The following is a 21,176-nucleotide window of genomic DNA, read 5'->3' as shown; positions in this document are numbered from 1 at the left end:
ATTCCTAACATGGTAATTGTCACCCTAAACCTGTTAAAATGGGTGGACCTCGTCCAGCTGGCCCCCATAGCATGAAAATTCATATGGCTTGATGATCGAGGTTGTACCTAATGCAAATAATATAACAATTAAGAATTGTAGTATTAGGAAGTGACTCTTAGGTCATTATCCCAAGGATTATCTTTCAAGTAAAGATTCAAACACCTTATACTCATACACACAAGGGGGTTTTGTTGTTGGATGGTATGAACATAAATCAATTTAAAAAACAATAGAAAATAAGCAATGTAATAAAATGGCTAAATCCTTTGGTTCGTTTGTTCAGAACTTAATCATCGGCTTCTAAAGATTAATTTCAGATTCCAAACATCGTCTTTCTAATTTGCACAATTTCACAACTTAAACATTTAACTAAACGAAATCAGAATAGACATGGAACATTAACAAATTCACACAAACTAAGCGTTCATGCACTACAGAGTAAATCAACTAAGCGAAGATAAACTAACAAACCAGTTTCTAACAATGGGATTAAGCAAACCATATTTAGTAATAGGATAGAGAAATAAATAGTAAGGAAATGAAAATGCATTAATAACAAAACCACAAGAGTTGTGATATATTACCAAATGAATTTAATCTACAAGTTTAGCTTTCCATTGAGTGGAAGAAACAAACCGAAAAATGAAGAAGATGAATGAAAACCGAAAATGCTTAGCAAACCCTAGCAGAGCATAAAAGAGAGAAAAACTAAATTCTAAAGTGAGTGAATGTAGAGTGTTGGATGGAATTCGGTTTCCCCTCTCTAAGTAAATGGGTAAAACCGAAATGAGCCCAAAAAAAAATTACAATTAAAAACTCCTAAAATACAATCTTCACTTCAACACATATTTTGCCTTCTGTAATGCCCAAAATATCCTTGATGCAAATATGATCTGGAAATTATAATATATTTAATTAGGCTAAATAATCTCAGATTAACTCATTATAGGAATATTAGTCCAATAAAGTCTAAAACATTAAATCATGTCAAACAAAATCAATTAGGCACCAAGAAACATTAATCATGCTAAATTAAGGTTATGAATAGTGTGTAATATATTGCTCATCAAATACCTCCACACCTAACCTTTTGCACTCCTAGAAAAAATCAAGAAATAAGGCTATGTTAATCGATATGCACCAAAGTGAGTCATGCAAGAAGATCACAAAAACTAGGAAAATGAAACACCTAAGAAAGTCACATACTTCACAATGAAATCTAGGAAATGCAATGAAATGGGAATAATCAAACACACAAGAGTGAAAGAATCAAATCAAGATATTCATGAACATCATCCAATGAATTCAAGTATGCCAAGAAACCAATTAAACAAAGAGGCGAGTCACAACAATGATAGAACCTCACAAGATATGCTCTCTAAAGTGTTTACACTCATGTGTCTTAGGTTGCAAGTGTTTACACTCAAAGCACTTCATGAAAACAAACACAACCATAAGCTTGACAAGCCTCTAACATCAACATCATAAGCACATGCACATAAAGATCAAAAGGGTTTTTCAAGGTTGTAATGGGGCCAAGGACAATGTAGGATAAATATGAGATATGTAGCTAAAACCAAATGGAATAGAAGAGTAATGGGGAATAAGTAAAAAGTAAGTAAAAATCAACTCCAACAAAAGATCAAATCTCTAATTCCAATCCTCTTTGCCTTACTCAACCTTTTATTCACTTTTGTTTATATTTTTGTTGTTTTTATTTTCGTTTTTTATGAACACTTATGTACACAATTGTATCAACCATCAAGACATAATCAATAATCCACAAGATTTGAAGAACAATGCACCTTTTCTTACTTAATACCCATTCCCAAAATAATTCCAAAACTCCAAAATTCCCTAAGGTTAGGAAAATCATGAATTTTCACTTATAAGCTTGTAATGAGCTAAATAACAAGAAAATAGGTAAATAGGCTCAAAGGGGCTATCAAAGGATAAATTCATTCAAGGTCGGCTTATATGGCTAAGTGACTTATTCAAAAGAAATGCCTAAATCACTTCAATATGTGCATGTGAATATCTAATATCAACAAGAAACTAGTCAAGTTCTAGAGTTCAAGTAATCAAAAGTGCAAGTAATCAAGAGTACAATCACACATGAAAGAATATTAGATGACATACAACAATACATCCACAATTAAAGCTCAAATTCTTACAAGGGACAAATCTATCAAAATTGTTCAACCTCTCAATTCTCAAAAGCAACTTGACATACAAAAATGTATGGATTCACACCACAAGATATCATGACTTAAGCAAAACCTAACCTAAGCAAAACCTAAAAATCAAAGAAAAGCATTCATCAACCTAACCTACGACCTACAATAGTCTCCCCCACACTTAAACTATACATTATCCTAATGTAGCACAATTAGCATATCTAGACATACATACCAATCAATTGAATTGGACAAGTGCAATAAAAAGTAGAGAAGGAGAGAAAGAAAAACTTCATGATTCATGGAGGGAGGAAAGCAAGTTCAACCAATGAGTCTTCCTCCACAATTTCATCCACTAAGGAAGGATTTGTGAGGAAGGGTTTGAGTCGATGCCTATTAACCTTGAATCTCTTATCTGTGGATTCACTTTTGATTTATACAGCACCATAAGAAAACACATTAGTAACAACAAAAGGACCAATCCACCTAGAACGAAGCTTACCACTCATAAGTCCAAGCCTAGAGTTGTACAGCAACACTTTTTGGCCAACCAAAAATTTCTTTCTAGAAATCAAGTTATCATGGAATCTTTTGGTCTTCTCTTTGTAGAACTCAGAGTTCTCATAGGCTTCTAAGCGGATCTCATCGAGTTTATTCAATTGGTGCTTTCTTTCTTCACCAGCTTGATCAAGAACCAAGTTACAAGTTTTCACAGCCCAATATGCACGATGCTCTATCTCTACAGGAAGATGACATGCTTTACCAAAGACAACCCGATAAGGGGACATCCCTATGAGTGCCTTGTAAGTAGTCCTATGTGCCCAAAGAGAATCCTCAAATCTGTTGCTCCAATCCTTTCTGTTAGGTTGTACCATCTTCTCCAAAATCCTCTTTATCTATCTATTTGAAATCTCCGCTTGCCCATTACATTGAGGGTGATAAGGTGTGGAGACTCTATGAACAATCCCATATTTCTTGAGTATAGCTTGCATGAATCTATTGCAAAAGTGGATGCATTGGTCACTAACAATGACTCTGGGTATGCCAAACCTGCAAAAAATATGATACCTAACAAAATCTATAACAACCCGAGTATCATTAGTTCTGGTGGCCTTAGCTTCCACCCATTTAGAAACATAATCAATAGCAAACAAATTATAGTAAAAGCCAAAAGAAACAGGAAAGGGACCCATGAAATCAATACCCTAGACATCAAGCACCTCACAAAACAATATAGATTGTTGAGGCATCTCTTGTCTCCAAGAAAGAGTACCACATGCTCTCTGACACTGCTCACAAGTGCTACAAATCCTCTATACATCTTTGAAGATGTTGGACCAATCAAATCCAGAGTCAAGCACCTTTTGTGCTGTCCTTTGGGTACCAAGATGGCCACCCACTACAGAAGAATGACAAAACTAAAGGACTGACTCAATCTCATGATCTTGAATGCATCTTCTAATAACTTGGTCAGTACACAATCTCCACAAATAGGGATTATCCTAAACATAATATTTAGCAGCACTCTTAAGTTTGTCATTTTGAGCTCTAGATGCAAGTGGAGGAAAAATAGATGCAACCAAATAATTAGCAATGTTAGCAAACGAACGAGTGGGGAAAGAAACAGAAATATTCAAAAGTTGTTCATCAGGAAAATCATCTCTGATAGGTACCATATCAACAACTCCATCAATCCTACTCAAGTAATCAGTCACCAAATTTTGTGCTTCATTCCTATCATGGATCTCCAAATCAAACTCTTGGAGAAAGAGCATCGATCTAATCAGCCTTGGTTTGGAATCAACTTTCTTCAACAGGAAATTCAAAGTTGCATGGTCAGTAAAAACAACTATTCTAGAACCAAGCAAATAAGATCTAAATTTATCCAGAGCAAATACAATAGCTAAAAGCTCTTTTTCAGCTGTGTTGTAATTTGCTTGTGCAACATCTAAAGTCCTGGAAGCATAATAAATTACCCTAGGCAGTTTGTCCACTTTTTGAGCAAGGACAGCCCCCAATGCATAATTAGAAGCATCACACATTAGCTCAAAAGGGACTATCCAATCAGGTGCTTGGATAATAAGAGCGGTGGTCAAGGCTCTCTTGAGGCAATCAAATGCCTCCATACATCTCTCATCAAAATCAAAGACCACCTCTTTTGGCAAGAGATTGGATAGTGGAAGAGCATTCTTACTGAAATCTTTAATGAACATGCGATAGAAACTTGCATGACCAAGAAAAGAACGGACCTCTCGCATGCAGGAGGGGTAAGGCAATTGTAAAATAACATATATCTTGGTAGGATCTACCCCAATTCCCTTATTTTAGATCACATGCCCAAAACTATGCCCTACTCTACCCTGAAATGACATTTTTTGTAATTCAGAACAAGGTTAGTTTCGATGTATTTATGTAGAAATCTCTCCAGACTATCCAAACATGCATCAAACGAAGATCCATATACAGTGAAATCATCCATAAACACCTCTATGAAACTCTCTAAAAATCACTAAAAATGCTCACCATACCCGCTGGAATGTACTAGGGACGTTACATAGGCCAAAAGATATCCTCCTATATGCAAAAAGGTCAAAGGGGCAGGTGAATGTGGTCTTCTCCTGATCCTCGGGAGCAATATAAATCTAGAAGTACCTAGAAAAACCATCAAGAAAACAATAATGAGATTTAACTGCTAAGCGCTCAAGCATCTAATCAATAAATGGCAAAGGAAAGTGATCCTTTTTGGTTGTTTGATTGAGCCTCCTATAATCAATGCAGACTCTTCAACTATTCTACACTCTCGTAGGAATCAGCTCATCTATCTCATTTGTTACCACTGTAATTCCTGTCTTCTTTGGAACCACCTGAACCGGGCTCAACCAATGACTATCAGAAATGAGATATATAATCACAACTTGTAGAAGCTTTGTGACCTCTCTGTTCACAACCTCAAGGATGACTGGATTAAGTCTCCTTTGTGGTTGCCTCACTAGTTTAGCTCCATCTTCCAAGAGTATTCTATGCATACACATAGATAGGCTCATACCAGGAATATAAGCTAAGGTCCAACCAATTGCCTTGTTGTGTTTTTTCAGCACTTGCAACAACTTCTCCTCTTGATCAACATCAAGGGAGATGGAAACAATAACATGAAGCTTTTCATCATCCTCTAAGTAAGTATACATGAGGTTTTCAGACAAAGGTTTAAGGTCCAATATAGGTGTCTGCAAAACAGATGGAACTAAAGTAGCAAACATAAATTGTACAGCCTGCACCTGAACAAATATATCATATTGTTGTATGATTTATGTAGTAATTAGATTAGTGCAGTTTGACTCTACAACATTTGAATCAACAGAAATATGCAGAAACTCATCAATACAAGAATTATACATTTCAAAATCAATGCATGTATGACAAGTATATGAGTCTATCAATAACATATAATCAAAATCATTAAGATATGCTCACTAGTTAAAGAATGGAATAGCTACAATTTCCTCAAATTCTTATAGTCCAAGTTTTTACATGTAATCTTTTGAAAGAAAACATATAAATTCTTTAACACGATCATATAAGTTAATATTATTCTTTATTTTTTGGCTTCCACAATGATTTTTTTTGCCCTACCCATGCTTCTTCACTGTTTTAACAAGACATGTAAAAATAATTAATGTAACAACGAAGTCAACAAGTTTAACCAATGTCCACCAAAGCAATAACTGTAACTTGTACATCATATTTCAAGTTATCATCTATAAGAAAAAAAGTCACCTGCTTAGACAAATTTTCTTTTACATTAATATGAAATTATATATTTTTTAAATAGATTAAATATATTAAAATTTTAATAAATGTTTTTTAATATTATATGGATCAGGTTGCTATAATGATCTACACCAAACCCATATGGGTAATTTAATTTGACAGATCTACACCTCACCCTTAAAATGATGCTCAAAATGAAACAGTTCATATCATATCACCCAAAATTTTAAGGTTCTTATACTTAAAAAGGAGTGTTTGACACATAGCAATAAAGGACCGATAAATATTAATTGAAAAAAATTACATTTCAGTTTACTATATTTATTCATGTGTAAAGATTTATACACATACACTCTATCATTCATCATTCATTTGAATTATCCTTTTTAAAAAGTCAATCATAATTGAATATTAATAATAAATGATACAATGACAATATATAAATCTCATATATTATGAATGTATACATCTTTTTTCACTTTTTTAAGCTATTAGCATTATTATATAATAAAAAATTAATATAAATAAATAGTGAATGATATACCGTGTAATTACACTAATAATCAATTAAAGTCATTGTATAATCTAAAAATTCATAAACAATATGTAAAAATATATTTTAAATTGATAAAAAAATAGAAAAAATCTATTAATCATAGATGAGAGATACCATTACTCATAAAAAAAATAAGCATAGATCAACAATTTACAAAGTGAACCTAACATGAGCATGAGCATAATAAGGGCAACAATTTGTGAAATCTTTCTCAATTAATACACAGACTGAGTTCCCGATCGATCAAATCCTCTCTAACCCAAAACACAAACCATGGCTTCTTCTCTATTCCTTCAATCCATTCTCCTTTTATCACTCTCTCTCTTCTTCCTCACTTTCTCTCTCTCCCTTGCTTTTCAATCCGATGAGTTACTCCTCGACGATGAAGAATTCGGCCTCGAAGGTGGAAACCCCAACTCACGCGCCTCCAAGACAACCACCGTCGATTCCACACCTTCTTCATCGCCTACTATTTCTCGCAAGAGGTTTTCTGATTCTTCGTCTACTGATTCCAAGATCCAGTTCTCACTACAACATGCTTTTGGTGATTCTGATTTCTCTGAAGCTGGTAACTTCTCCGCTCGTGTTAAGACTTGGAGTCACGGTGCTCAGGTTAATAATCTTCGTTTGTTTCTATTTCTTCTATGAAATTTGAGTTGCTCTGTTTTTGTTCTATTTTATGAATATGATGTAATAGAAGAAGAGGGTTAGGTTAATAATCGTTGTTCTGTTTTTGTTCTATTTTATGAATATGATGTGATAGAATATGAGATTGAAATCCGAGAGGGTTAGGTTTGATTGAAAAGTGGCTAGGGTTAGCTTTGATGCAACTGTAAGGTTGTGAGCTCGATCCGCTAGTTTGGAAACACTTGTTTACTAGTGAGCACTGTTTTAAATTGCGGTCCATTACAGTCACAACTGTCATTGTGGCTGTTGCGATGCAGATTGCGGCTTGAATTATTTTGTGATAAAAAAATGTGTTTGAATTTGATGCGGTTGAGCTGCGGCCTGATGTGGCTGCATTGTTGGGATTCGGTGTTATTCCGCAATTGCGGCAGTCACCACAATATTGCGGCAGTCACCACAATATTGCAGCCGCATCACGTGATGCGGTCCGCAATTTGAATCATGGCTAGTGAGGCTAATGCCACATACATCTAATCTCCTAGACCCCATTAGACCTACTGGGTGAGAGCCATATTGAAGATTGTTTATCATACAAAGGGAGTCATAAGTAGTGGTACAGAAGATTTCTGTTAAAAGAGAAATGGTGTGTTGAAGATTTCTGGAGGAACAATGATTGTTTCTCGTTGGTGACAAATGGACAGATATAGATTTTTATTTCTCTTCGTGAGATTGAAAGGTGGAAAATTTGGATACACAGAAAGCATAAAGACGTCCTACTTTTTAGCCTTGTTCCATTCCTATTTATATAACCAATATGTTATATTTCATCATGATGCTGTGATAACTTGTCTACTAAATACTTCCTGAATTTCAATGGTTAAGGCTATCCTATTAACCTATACCTGGGAAAGTTTTATGCAAAACTATAAATTCGGTTTGACTTAAATTTTGATCTTTTGCAGACATTGACAAAGTTGCGGTTTTTCCGGAATCCTTTTAGTGAAGTTGAGCAGAAGCAATTTCAAGTAATCATTTATTTTTTAAAATTTTGATCAAGCTTTTTTGTGCTAGTGTGTGTGTGTAAATTGTTGCATGTTAGCGTTGTATAAAGATTTGACACTCTTATTGCAGAACCTGTTGCAAGAAGATGATTTCTATAGGATAAGACTGCCATCTAATGTTTTGACTCCTCCAGGCAGGGACTATATCATTTCTTCTGTGAAAGCTGTAAGTATGAACCCAGTTCTTCCTTATTTCATTGGTGTATATATATCCTTAAATTAAAAGTTGAGGTTATAATAAGCAGGTTTATGCTTGGGGATTATGAAACTTTTGGTTTCACAGTGATTGGTTTGTTTTTCCTTTTTCTAGCATTGTATTGGATGCCTTATTGGTACCATGATTATTTAGCAATATGTTCCTATGATATTGAGCATGGTTTGTTCTATACTTATTGTGTGATACTCAATGAAATATAAACCTTAACCCGTTCTTCTCTTTCATTTTTTTCATGGTAGTGTTTTCACTGTGTGAACATGTTTAAATAGCTTAGATCCTTGTTTTTCTGCTACTGCATTGGTCGCTATTTTAGTATTTTTGCAGTTTGGCTCTTTTATTTGGTTTATGATGACTGTTTGAGAAATTGACTTCAAATAGAACTGACTGTCCTGCCTTTGTGAATCCAGCGATGTCTTCCAGGGGATGGATTGGAGGAGCATTTTGTGATACACACGGTAATTTGTGTTATTAACATAAAATATGTTGTTTATATTGTCTCAATGAATCTGCAAAGATAAAAATTTCCTCCACCCAGTCCAAATTTTGGCAAATGAAGGACTTATCAGTTGTCATATATATATATGTGTGTGTGTGTATATATATACGTTCTTGTGTTTTTCATAACGAGTCTCAATTACCTTCTGGAAATTAATTGGAAAAAATAGTGAAGTCTTATAATGTAGATTCTCTGATTCTGAAATAAAATGCAGTGTTGACTTTTGATCAACCTCTCTGGGTCTAATCTTGTTTCATTCCCTCATTGAATAGTTTGTAGAAATAAATCCTCCATCCTTCCTCAATTATCTTGCTCAGTTACCAAGACATTTTTCTATCTTCATTCTTAAAACATTTCATTTTGCCAAAACCTCTTGTTTTCCAATCTCTTCCGTTTAAAGTTTGTATGTATGTCTTTCATCATTTTTGGGGCCTAAATCTTAATATACACCCTTCAAAAGTACCGGCTTTCGCTTAGAGAACTGTTATCTTTCTTAGATACATGATGCTTTTCCTAGTTTCTCAAGTCAGTAATTTTACATAGATGAAATGCTTTCAAATAATCTCGTTACTTTTAACCTTCTCTTGAATACTTCTCACCACCATGAGTCTCTACTATTAATTCCAGTGTCCAAACCTTTTTTATTTTCGAAGAACTACTTTTGCCACCTTCTGAAGTGGCTTCGTATTGTTTAGCCAAACTGTAGTCGTAGCCAATACTAGACACTTGACTCTCACAAGGCATTTCTCTTGAGTTCATATCCATTTTTTATATAAAGAAAACATGAAAACCATTGTTGGGTTATTTATTTTACTCAACAGCTACATTTTATAGTGAGATAGTGCAGCTTGAAAAAGTGGGTTTTGAAAAGTTCATAATTTGTTCATACTAAACACAAGTGAAAAAGACTAGAGGGAGAAAAGTGGTATCCCCTTATAATAGTGTAGAATAGTTCAACCTGGGAACAGCTAAACAGATCTTAACTTTTATTGTATAACTTTTCTTACAATTCGTTTTTTGCATCATATTTTATTTGTTCGTAAATTCTTAATCTTATAGGAGTCTCTCTTTCCATTTTTCTGGCACAGGAAGGTGTTAACATATTGGCTGTCAATTATGGTGCCCCTGGGGCCTGTGCTTATCCCCGGCAACTGAAGCGTGTAAGTCAGATTTGCTTCTGAGTAATGCACTTATTTTTTGTTTTTCATTAAGCAAAGCTCGATTTTAACACACTTTTAAAATACTGTTTTGGTCTCATCTATTTTCTCATCATCTTGCTGCTCTCATTTTGTACACATAGTTGACTTCTGTAAAAGATCAGAACTGCCATCTATTATTCAAGTTGTTGTGGTTGCACATGTAGTTATTGATAAAGTTACTAGCTCTTTCCTTAATTTGCGCATAATTAGTAATCATTAGATGCACAAATTATTCAATATTTTTTGTATTTTCTATTGCAATAAATGCAGTTATTAGTCTAAGTAAGCATCTAGACTGATTGTAGTATGTCAGCCCAATGAATCACACAACTCTAGTGGTAATTTTATGATCATACACTTCAAGATAAAAGTTTGATTAGATCTAAAACTTGGTGGCTGTTTAGGATTTTACAGTTACCTTGTTAATATATTATTGTAGTCATTCACTTGTTTGCAAGAGTAAAATTAGCATGTATCATGCCTCTAGAAATTGAATTTAGTCTACCTGAAGATTCTCTAGACATGTTTTGGTTAGATTTTATATCCCACCATGGCTATTCCTTGTTCCAAAAATTAACCAGCTATGAGAAAACCCTGATAGGCATTGCCTCAAGCCTATTTCATAACCTGTGCAAACCTTAAAATTTATTATTGAATGCCTGATTTTGTTTTTTTGAAAGCTAATCTTGTAAATTCTTTTATAAATTTAGCCTACAAGGTGGTCATTCAAGTCTCATACAATTTTGAAGAACACTGAACAAGCACCAAGGTATATTTTTTATGATTGACAATGTCACTTAATTATTTTTTGATCTAATATTACAACTAGTAACAGAGAGCTGTGTACATAGTGTTCCTGGAGCATGGTTTTCTGTATTTCGCTGAAGAAGGTTCTCTCTCTTTTTATTAACTTGTGGACAAACTGAGGATGGAAAAACTGCTCGGAGCTCTTTGACATTAAGGATAAGGGCTCTTCGGAAGTGAATTTTTTCTATAAATTGATTAAGTAATGGTTTATCACCACTATTTATTTTAACTGATTAAGATCAGAATACTGTCTAGAGGAATTGAATGTTTCTCTGGCTTTGAACTGTTTCACTGAATTTAATATCCAGTTTTACATTTTCAAAACTACTTGTTCGTTTCCAATGGAATCATGTTTTCCTAAAATATTTCATTTGAAAATGAAAACAGAAAATAAAGATTAAAAAAGGGGTAGTATGGAGGAGAGAATAGCTTGCCCTACTAAATGTTTGGGTTAATGAAACACTTCACAACTCACCCTGGAAAAAAAGATGGGTAAAACCTTTTGCTGTTTAGCTTATTAACATCTTATGTCATGTAGATGTTTTGCTATCATTCGGGAAAGTTTTCTACCTTTCTATCTGATGTATTTTTTTATTGGACGATTTTCTGGTTATGACAGGGCTCCAGTATTTGCTGAAGATGTGTTTGGTGGAGAGGAGGGAGAGAGTGAAATTGTAAAGCCAATAGAAAGGTCTTTTTGGGCTAAATATGTGAGTGTACAGAATGCATTCCATCTTTTAACCATGGTTTTCTGTTTTTAAAGAAAAAAGACTATATATCATTTTAATTTAATCTGAATTATAATTTCATCTGGAACCTGTCTTAATCTCAGTGGATGTATGTGATTCCTCTCGGACTCATTGTGATGAATGCTGTTACCCAAGCAATGAACATGCCTGAGGAACAGGCTGGTGGGCAAGCCGGTGCTCCGACACAGCAGCAGCCTGGAGCAGTGCAGCGTGGAACTAATTCTGCGGTGCGTAGAAGGTGATAAGTTTGGCTTCCTTTACCTGGAAGAAGTTACTTGAAGACATTAATGAATGTAATCTTAGATTTACCTTTGATTATTCAACATTCTAAAATACTTTTAATTGCATATTTATAGCTTTGTGAGGCCCATGTGAAAAAAATTCATCGGATTTAGTTGTAATGTCTGAAACAGTGGTGTCCTGAATTTTTCTAATTAGACTTTCAGTATAAATGTCAGAATTGACATGTCTGACACAATTATCAGTTTTGTATGTTTGCTAGAGGATTTTGAAAACTTTTTTAGTAGCAGTTTATTTCTTGGTAGCATGTTGATGCCCTTACCTCACTAATAACTTCTATGATAAACTGAGTATACAATTAGATGAGCTTTTAGCGTTGCCATAGATATAAGTATATAACCACTCCTTCTGACTCTGAACTTAGTTTTCATTACAAGAAGCAAATCTGAGATGGTTTTCCATAGACCTTGATATAAGGGAAGATGCAATCACAAGCTAATGTTTGCACAGTAAAATGGAAAGTGGCCTTTTCGCATGTGAAAGTAAGATTAGATTATATTTATCCTTGAAACATAACCAAGTGAAAACCTTGTTGTTCACAAGGCTGCCATTTATTTATTATTTCAGTAAGGAATTTGGGTAAATCTTCATTTTCACCCAAATGGAATGGTTATACTTTGTCTTCTGGTCAACTTTCCATTAGGTGTTGATAAGATTAACCTTGAACACTGTTGTGACTGAGACCCAAATGGTTATATTACAGAATACTTTTATAGTTGTTTGTTCCTCATTCTTTTTTCTTTATTTGAATCACTTCATGGACTAATCCTCGTTTGATACTTTGATTGTGGAATCATGAGGGTTATGTGATTTTTTCAGAAGTTACTTCTCATTTCTCATTGTAAGTTTGTTGGAGTGTTCTTGTTAGTTTATGATTCAGTGCAGCAATGACGAGGATTCGGCTCTAAATGTTAAACATAACCGGTTAGTCTTTGAGGGATTTTGTTTATAGTACCTCCCAAATCTAACAAAAAATGTAAAAGAGGAATTTACCTTTTTTACTTCGATTCAGGTGCTGCAACCATTACAATATTCATAAACATCTAATAAAGTATTGAAAGAACATGAAAATCAATGAACCATAATTAAAGCAGAATCAAATTTGACAGCTTGGTTTGGCGTGTTGTTTAAATTCTCACAATTTAATTCTAATAAAGGAAACCACAATTTGACAGCAACCTTTAATGGGAATTTGGGCTCAAGTTAAATGCATGACAAATAAAAGGAAACTAATGAAAAATACACAACAGTCCACCAGAAATTAACACTTGGGAGAAAATCCACTTATCATAATCATAATTTATTCGAAATTATTGTCAAGCAGATAAGAAAGAAGGCCGATTTGTCCCATCATAGCTCATCCTGCACATTAAAGGAAGCAATTTAAGTATAATAGACAACAATTTGTCAAATATAGCAAATATTGCATATCAATCACACTCATTGTACAACCATGTGTTGCAACAACAAAGATAGCATCTTCCTACTATAATTAATTTTTAATCAATATGATATCAAAAGCAGTCAGTATCATGTTTCATATAAATGAGTTGAGATCCTCTCCGGTATTGGATGCAAATGGTAACATGTGATATGAAGAGTCTAATATAAAAATCATCAAACACCCTTTTCCCTCATATTACAGCACTGAAGAGTCTAATATTGAATATGATCACCACAGGTAAATATAGCAAACAAATGCTACTTACATGATAATCATCCATGTAATCATGACGACGCTGCACATGAGAACAACTCAGGGTAAGCAAAAATGATTATTATGCAGATTTTTTTGGCAGCAAAAGAAATTATATATGGTATTTTATCATGCAGAATATTAGCATTCCAGATAGTTCCTTAAACATCTCTATTATGAGGAATGAGTCTTAGTATAGTTTGCTGCTATAATCATCCTCAGAAACATACAAGTACATTTATTGATATCCAAGTGTAGTACATAGCTAATGTTAGGTTCATCATCCACTAAATTCACTATGTACCAACAATCCCAACCATTAAGCTTTTTGTTTCAATGGCACAAGGAAACATTGAGCTTTGAAAATGGTGAGACACAATATATAGAACTTAATGACTTCTCTTGGAACTTAAGGCCTTAACTCAGAGAAGTACCTTCTATATCATTATTAGGTAAGTTGGTTTAACTTCCACATACATTTTTCCATAGAGGATATACTGCCTGGTTTTATTGTTTATTTCAAAGCTTAAGCCATAGTTTATGAACAAGGCTAGAATATTACTTTAGAACTAGAGTTTCATTTCATTCTACAGATTTTTTTCTTATCCTAAAAAGGGAGTCAAGATTCACTGAAAAAGAAAGGAATGAATATTGAACTTATTCAACCAGAATACTAACCTTTCTATATCTGTCCTTATATCTATCCCGGTGTCGCCGATCATGTCCTCTTTCTTGTCTCCGCCTTTCACCTTCCTCTCTTGCTCTTTGAGCCTCCTGCACAATTAAGGGCATGTTTAGATTCTGAAAAAGAAGCCTGGGTGGCTCATGACAGATGATGGAACTCAAAAGAGTGTGTCTGTTTACCTCCTCTTCTTTAGCTTTTCTCACCTTCTCTGCTTCCTCAAAAGCATCCTTTTCAACCTGAGAGACCCAAAAAAGAGTCAATAAAGGAGAATTGAGAAACTTGCTTTTGACAATACTTTTCAAGAAAAATCACATATAACTTCGTAAAGGCTTAACTAGGTTTCTAGACCATACATATTCAAGTTCCCTGGTTCTTAATTTTTTGTTTTATTGAGTCCCTTAATTTAGAGGGTGAACCTTGGTGCAATGGTATGGTTACTTGCCTTGCCTTGTGTAGAGAGAAACTATAGAAGTAGAGAGAAGAAAGAAACAGAATCTGTAACCATTTTCTGTTATTGAAGTGTGAAAATCTCATTAACATTGCAACGTAAGAGAGACACCCTTGCTAGTACCAAAAAAAGTAAGAGAGATAAGTATATATAGGTTCTATACATGCATTGCACTGTATTACACTAATACAGCTATCAGTACAAGTGTACTGCACTGCAAGTGTACAGCTAAGCTGGCACTTCTAACTAGTTCTCTATTTCTCGTGACCTAGAAGTCATAGCCTCTTTGCAGGCAAGGGCAAGATTGTGTATATCTACCCTCACTAGACCGATAGACCCCACTAGTTGAGAGCCTCGTGTACTGGACCATCATTTTTATTGAATTCCTTAATTTACCATTTGTGTTCAAGGTCTCCCATATTATCAATTGCCATTCAAATAAGAGTTGATAAGTCTTCATTTGCACCAAACTTATCATTAGATGCTATACATATTTTGAAATTAATTTCTATAAAACTAAAGCAAAAACGTTATATTTACTTATTAAATAAAATATCATTGTTATCTAGTATGTAACCCAAGTGAGAAGAGTGGAATACCAGGCTAAATCAAATGCAATGTAAATAAAAGAGAAAAGCTTACCTCCCTATTGGAAAACACTTCTTCAACAACTTGTTTTGCATAACCAGGATCATCAGAAATCAAAATGTTGTCAAAAACCGAACCACCTTTCACCTGAACCAAGTAATTGCCATAATTTTATTAACTGCTGCTGTGCATTTTAGCCTAACGGCTTGCACTATGAACAAAAGGAAAATAAAAACAAAAGAAAGATCTACAGCATATTATAACAAGCTATGTAAGTTTAAATTCATTATACCTGCCAAACTTCAATGCCCACATACTTGATAGGTTTAAGCACATAAAGATCTGGGTCATCTTCAAACTCTGTCCGAGGGAAAGGAGAGGGAGAACAGTTTTAGCATTCCCAATTTTGCGTGAAGTTTGTAATGCATACTGAATTATCACAATGAATCTAGAGATACATATTTTCACACACCTGGATTGTCAACCCATGGAGTTTTCCATTTCCCTTTGTAGTTAGGATTCTTGATTTTCTGTCATCAGAGAGGTTTCAACTAAGAGATAATGGATAATGAAAGAAAAATTCAAGGAGAATAAAGAAAAACTAATGCATACAACCATGTTGGGTAGTTTCGAAACTTGGTCAACAAACCTTTCGTTTCCATGGTCCTTTGTATGCTGGATTTGGTACCTTCGGTGATTTCCACAAACCATCTTCATCCTCATCCCAATTATCAGGCTAATTAAATAGAAGAAAATGTATCAGATTTTTTTATAAAGAAAAGTTTCCTCCTTTATCTCTTCATTTAGAAGTCATAAATCATAGAACTAAAGTAATGCATCAAGCCAGAGAAGAATGGAACTATGAGCAAAGAGGGGAGGGAAAAAAGAAGGAAAAAAGTGGCAAATTTAGGATGTTACTAGTACTGCAATGGGAGTTCACTGTAAATTTGATAAACCAAATAAAACTACAGAGTATATTTAGCTATTTTTAGATTTACTTTAGCATGTGCAATCAACTAACCTCTTTAGCATTTGGGTCCGGAATTTCTGAAGGGATTGAATCATATCCCTGCAATACCAATAAGAAACAAATAAACGAGTTACAATATTTGTGCACTAAAACTACCATCCCCTTGTTCAGTTATTGTCAGGGAAAGTTGGAACTCTTGGATACCTCAGGTTTGACATCATTAGGATCTTCTATGTATTCTCTGTCATCCCAGTCACCAGGCTGCAAGTGGGAAGATGTTTTAATTTCGACATACAACTTATAGCTATATATAAAAGAGATATATCAACAACTGGATTTAAATGGGATAAGGTAAGTCTCTTTATGGTAAAACAGGAAATCTTGAGTTATAATATAGTTATAAGATACTTAAAACACCAAAAGGATCATGCCGAAATGTATACTGTTAGACGTTCTAACTGGGTAAAAAAGTTCAAAATGTAACCTTTTTTGCCTTGACAGCTTTGATTTTTCGTGGAGGAAGAATATCCCAATCTGTATACATGCTTCCCGAATCTCTTTCTCTATTATCAACCAACACGCTGTAAGAAGCATCTGGTCTCAGAATGAACGTGTAAAAATGAGTTAACTTGTCAGTTTCACATTGAAGGTCTTTTTTTATGGGGTAATTTTGACCCTGGTAGGAGAGAATGAGATGGAGCTTCTTTGTGTCTGTGCCACATAAATCTGGTCCAAACATTAAACTATAAAAAATTTGTCAGTGTGGCACTCTTTTGTTGAAAATGTGTATTAAAAAAATGGAGATATAACACTTGCAGTACACAGAGTGGTTAATAATATGGTGGAAGGTGAAGCAAAATACAGTGCAATGATCAAGGTCAAACAAGCTAATGAAAAGAATAAAAAAGCAACACGTGTATGGAATAGAAATTTGGTCAACAACAAACATGAACTTTTTTTCTTGATGTTAATCTAAATAAAATTTCTAGGGCATAATGAAAGCGCTGTATTTCATTCCTCGAAAGTTGCTATTTTCCAATCTTTCTGTAAGACGATGAATGCTTTTTAATTGGCAATACTTATAACATGTTAACATGGTGTTGAAACTTGTTTTTTACATAATCCACCCATTGTCAGTTTCATTATGTCGTAGTACAAGCAATAAAAATAAACTTTCTCCTTCATTCAGATATGCAGTATCAACCTAATCTACTGGCATGAGTGAAAAGAGTATTATAAGATATAGTAAAGTATCAATATGAATTTGCAAGTCATTATGCCTAAGTTTCCTAGGATGTAGAAACTCAGATTAACTATTTAGGTTGCAGATTAACTATTTGTCCACTTGATATAATTAATGGAAGAATAAACAAAATGAAACATTGGCAAGAAACACACCTATACGGAGTATCCCCGCCAAACTTCTTTTGATTGACAAATCCAGAAAGGAGCTTCATGTAACCTCCACCACACTCAATATCTTGCTCAAGTTTAATAGAATACTGGAAGACCAGAGTTCTGTTCTTGTTGCTGAATTCTGGTATCTTTGCAGAGATGGCAAAGTGTTTCGCATCATTAGATGTCTGAATACCTACAAAATCCCACAAAATGGTTAAAAATTACCAAAGCAACCAAATTCATGTAACTATTATTTATGCATACTAATATAATTAGGGAGATAACTGCAAGTCTGCAAGTTCCTGAGAATGTAAAGCATACTCCATTATTTAGCTTTTTAACATAAATACCATCACCATTATTCTTAATTTCTTAATATAGTCATTATTGGAGTAAATTACTCACCCAAGTATTTTGCATATATTAATTACTACACACTAGCCGACCCCACCTAGTGGGATTAAGACTTGGCTGTTATTATAATTACTAATTACTACACAAACATGTCCTTCAAATGGCACCACAGTGGAAATACCATGATTCAGACAATTAGATGGGAACATAGGGGAGTGGAGGTGCATTAAACAGGTATTACTAGAGACAATATTGCAACTTGGCATGGGGACAATCCATTTCATGGGAAACCAAAATGTTTCACTTTTTAATCTCATGTCTTCTTTTGTTCTTCTTATAAAATACACCAAACATGAAATAAAACTGGTTCTATTCTTTCTCGCACCGATGCATTTACGAAACACTACCACTTGATCAACAAGGAAACTGAAAAAGTTACCTTTATCATCTGGATCTCCAGCCCATCTTCCAGCTGTGTGCTTGAATGATCCTGCTTTACCTTCAGTCCTTTTCCAATCTGATACTACCCACCGACTTCGCCACCCATCTTCATACAAAAACCAATTGATCAAAAGACAATATCATATCATCAATCAAAACAAAAAAAACAAGTACAAACTATAAACTGAATTCCATACTGCATATTTGTTTGGTTTCAAAAGTTAGCCAAAATACAAAATACATTAAAGTGTTAACAGATAGTTAAGGTTGTCACACTCCATTAAGAAAAATAAACCATAGTCTAGAAACATAGCAAGAGCCAGAGAAAATTGAGATAGTAAACATGCCAGTGAAGCTTGAATTTACTAAGGGGCATTTGGGTAAACAATTTAGTCAAGTGCTTATTCAATATATTTTTTGGAAATAAGTAAAAAATAACTTATTTCAATTAGCTTATCTGACAAGCTTATTAAAATAAATGATTTTCAAAAGCTTTTCTCATAATCCAAAATAAGCTCTTCCAAATCTCGTTTAATACAAAGCATGAGTTTTATATCCTTGATACAGTAACTAACTAGTTCTTAGGATCAGGGAGCCTAAATCAAAACTCATTATTCTTCTTCTAGAAACACCAACAATTGAAGATTATACCACATTTTAAATAGGGGTTTCGGGAACTCTCAAAACCTTGACGTCGTGGACAATTGCAGATATATGCTGTCACAACTGCTCTTGCAATAACTTCTAAAATATTAACATACCAACATCTGTAGCTATCGCGAATCGCGAACCCAGATTTAAAAACTTTACTACTTATCTAACTTATTACAAAATAAGTGAACTAATTAAGAAGCCAATTAACTAACTCCAACCAATTAAACTTTATATCCAGTAAATCTAAACTAAGTATAACCGTTATAGAAGTTGGAAAATATAAATAAATATAGAGATATAGAGCAGAGAATAAAACCGTGGAAGCGCTCTTCAAAAATGATTTCAGAAACGGAAAGTTGTGCAACAAATTGAATTAGAAGCAAGCAAAACAACGTAAGCTTGTTCAGATCATTAACATTTACACTCTCCGCCATTTCTATTTCCACACTTTATTATGCTAAGCTACTTATAGAGACTTCGTTGACTCTTATACATTTTAATTACTACTATGCCACTCAGTTTTGCCGTGAATGATGCTGTTCAACTTGGTTAAAACCATCATTATAAATAGAGACGAGATACATTTACTGTAACTGGAAAAAGTTAGAAATGATGGTTTATATCTACTCATTAGTTTAAATTATTGGATTTCCAAAAAATGAATAATTAGAATGTGAAGTAACTTTTTTTCACTTACTATTGAAATAAGTGGATGGACCCTTGTATGCTCTCAAATGGTAAATCTCTATTTATAATTATATTGGTGTGGCTGGAAACACTTCTTATTCATTATCCCACGTTCTTATTTTATGATGTTTTAAATTTTATATATTTTATTATTTTGGAAAATTAAAATATTTTTTGTATTAAATGTAGTTTATAATGGCATAGTTTTTATTTTATGGTATGATTTTTTGTTTTATAATAATGTTTATTTCAAGGTGAAAGAGGGGATAAATAGATTAATGTTGAATCCATCTAATTATATAGTTTTTTTTGTGGTATAAATTAAAAGTGTTAAGGATAAAACATTAAAATAAAAATTATATCATGACAATAATTTCATCATATATTTGCTTTTACATATAGTATGAATATATAATATAGATATATAGTATACATATTAGAGATGCAATTAAAAATAGTTAGTGATGTGCATTAAAAAATTTCATACTTTTCAAAATTACACCTTAATTTACCCATTTCATGTTGCCAAATTTTATATTTATTATAAAATATATAAATTAGCCGACTATATAATTAATGAATCACTCGTGTACCAACCTAGCAGTAAATAAGAATTTTCCTCAGTATAATAATTGATATGAAATTAATAACACTAGATAAAACTAAGAAAAATTTCTCTTAAATATTTATGAGATAAAGTAAAAATTTAAATTATATTAAAAGAATGTGAATGTTGATCAAAATAGTGCATGAAACTAAAATATATTAAAACTAAGTCATAAAAATGGTAAAGCAAATATTAAAACCCCTAATACAACACATATTTGATATCTTTAGATCATCTTGAATTTTCCATTTTTTCCGACCAAACTTGTTTACTCAATTCTTTTTTAAGCAAGAAAATGGTTCTTTACTCTAAAAGCTCAATGAAACTTGAGCATTTTTGTTCTTTCACTCTTGGAGTGTCTCTCACTTAGAAAGGACAATGATGATAATGGGTGAAAGTTGAAACATTGAAAAAGGAGTTTAACTCCTCTCTAATAATGGAGAGGCCATTATTATAATATGTGGTTATATTTTTTAAAATTTTATTAAAAAATAATATAAAATTATGACCGTCAAAATGACTTTTTTACCATGTGTTATAATTTTATCCAACATTTAATTTTTTAATATTGGAAAGGACCTTTTGAAAAAGCGTGTATAGCGTGGCAATTGCCCAATAGAGAGAAAACTTGACCAGTAATAGCCAAGAG

At 33.4% G+C, this 21,176-nt stretch overlaps 2 protein-coding genes across 2 annotated transcripts; one reads left to right on the top strand and one right to left on the bottom strand.

Annotated features, from left to right (window-relative positions):
• LOC109352352 (ER membrane protein complex subunit 10) lies at positions 6,737-12,243 on the top strand. The gene is made up of 8 exons (XM_019594303.1): positions 6,737-7,155; positions 8,133-8,195; positions 8,302-8,397; positions 8,856-8,903; positions 10,033-10,104; positions 10,854-10,912; positions 11,570-11,660; positions 11,783-12,243. Exons 1-8 carry the CDS (start codon positions 6,817-6,819, stop codon positions 11,939-11,941), a joined length of 927 nt encoding a protein of 308 aa, XP_019449848.1. The 5' UTR covers positions 6,737-6,816; the 3' UTR covers positions 11,942-12,243.
• LOC109352351 (calreticulin-3-like) lies at positions 13,171-19,694 on the bottom strand. The gene is made up of 14 exons (XM_019594302.1): positions 19,550-19,694; positions 18,578-18,685; positions 17,785-17,977; positions 16,871-17,129; positions 16,591-16,647; positions 16,438-16,485; positions 16,066-16,152; positions 15,889-15,946; positions 15,709-15,776; positions 15,471-15,563; positions 14,560-14,616; positions 14,374-14,469; positions 13,709-13,738; positions 13,171-13,361 (listed from the first exon to the last, which is right to left on the bottom strand). Exons 1-14 carry the CDS (start codon positions 19,665-19,667, stop codon positions 13,350-13,352), a joined length of 1,284 nt encoding a protein of 427 aa, XP_019449847.1. The 5' UTR covers positions 19,668-19,694; the 3' UTR covers positions 13,171-13,349.

The sequence above is a fragment of the Lupinus angustifolius genome, chromosome LG07 (genome assembly GCF_001865875.1).
Source record: "Lupinus angustifolius cultivar Tanjil chromosome LG07, LupAngTanjil_v1.0, whole genome shotgun sequence".
Classification (NCBI taxonomy): domain Eukaryota; kingdom Viridiplantae; phylum Streptophyta; class Magnoliopsida; order Fabales; family Fabaceae; genus Lupinus; species Lupinus angustifolius.
The sequence above is the reverse complement of the archived record's forward strand: the minus strand, read 5'-3'. Positions and strand labels throughout refer to the sequence as shown.

Coding starts and splice junctions, on each gene's coding strand:
- LOC109352352 (XM_019594303.1), top strand. CDS start 6,817: ATGGCTTCTTCTCTATTCCTTCAATCCATTCTCCTTTTATCACTCTCT. Junction 10,913..11,569: donor AACACTGAACAAGCACCAAG/GTATATTTTTTA, acceptor TGGTTATGACAG/GGCTCCAGTATTTGCTGAAG. Junction 11,661..11,782: donor GGTCTTTTTGGGCTAAATAT/GTGAGTGTACAG, acceptor TCTTAATCTCAG/TGGATGTATGTGATTCCTCT.
- LOC109352351 (XM_019594302.1), bottom strand. CDS start 19,667: ATGGCGGAGAGTGTAAATGTTAATGATCTGAACAAGCTTACGTTGTTT. Junction 18,686..19,549: donor TTTTGAAGAGCGCTTCCACG/GTTTTATTCTCT, acceptor TTTTGTATGAAG/ATGGGTGGCGAAGTCGGTGG. Junction 15,947..16,065: donor AAGGACCATGGAAACGAAAG/GTTTGTTGACCA, acceptor CTCTGATGACAG/AAAATCAAGAATCCTAACTA.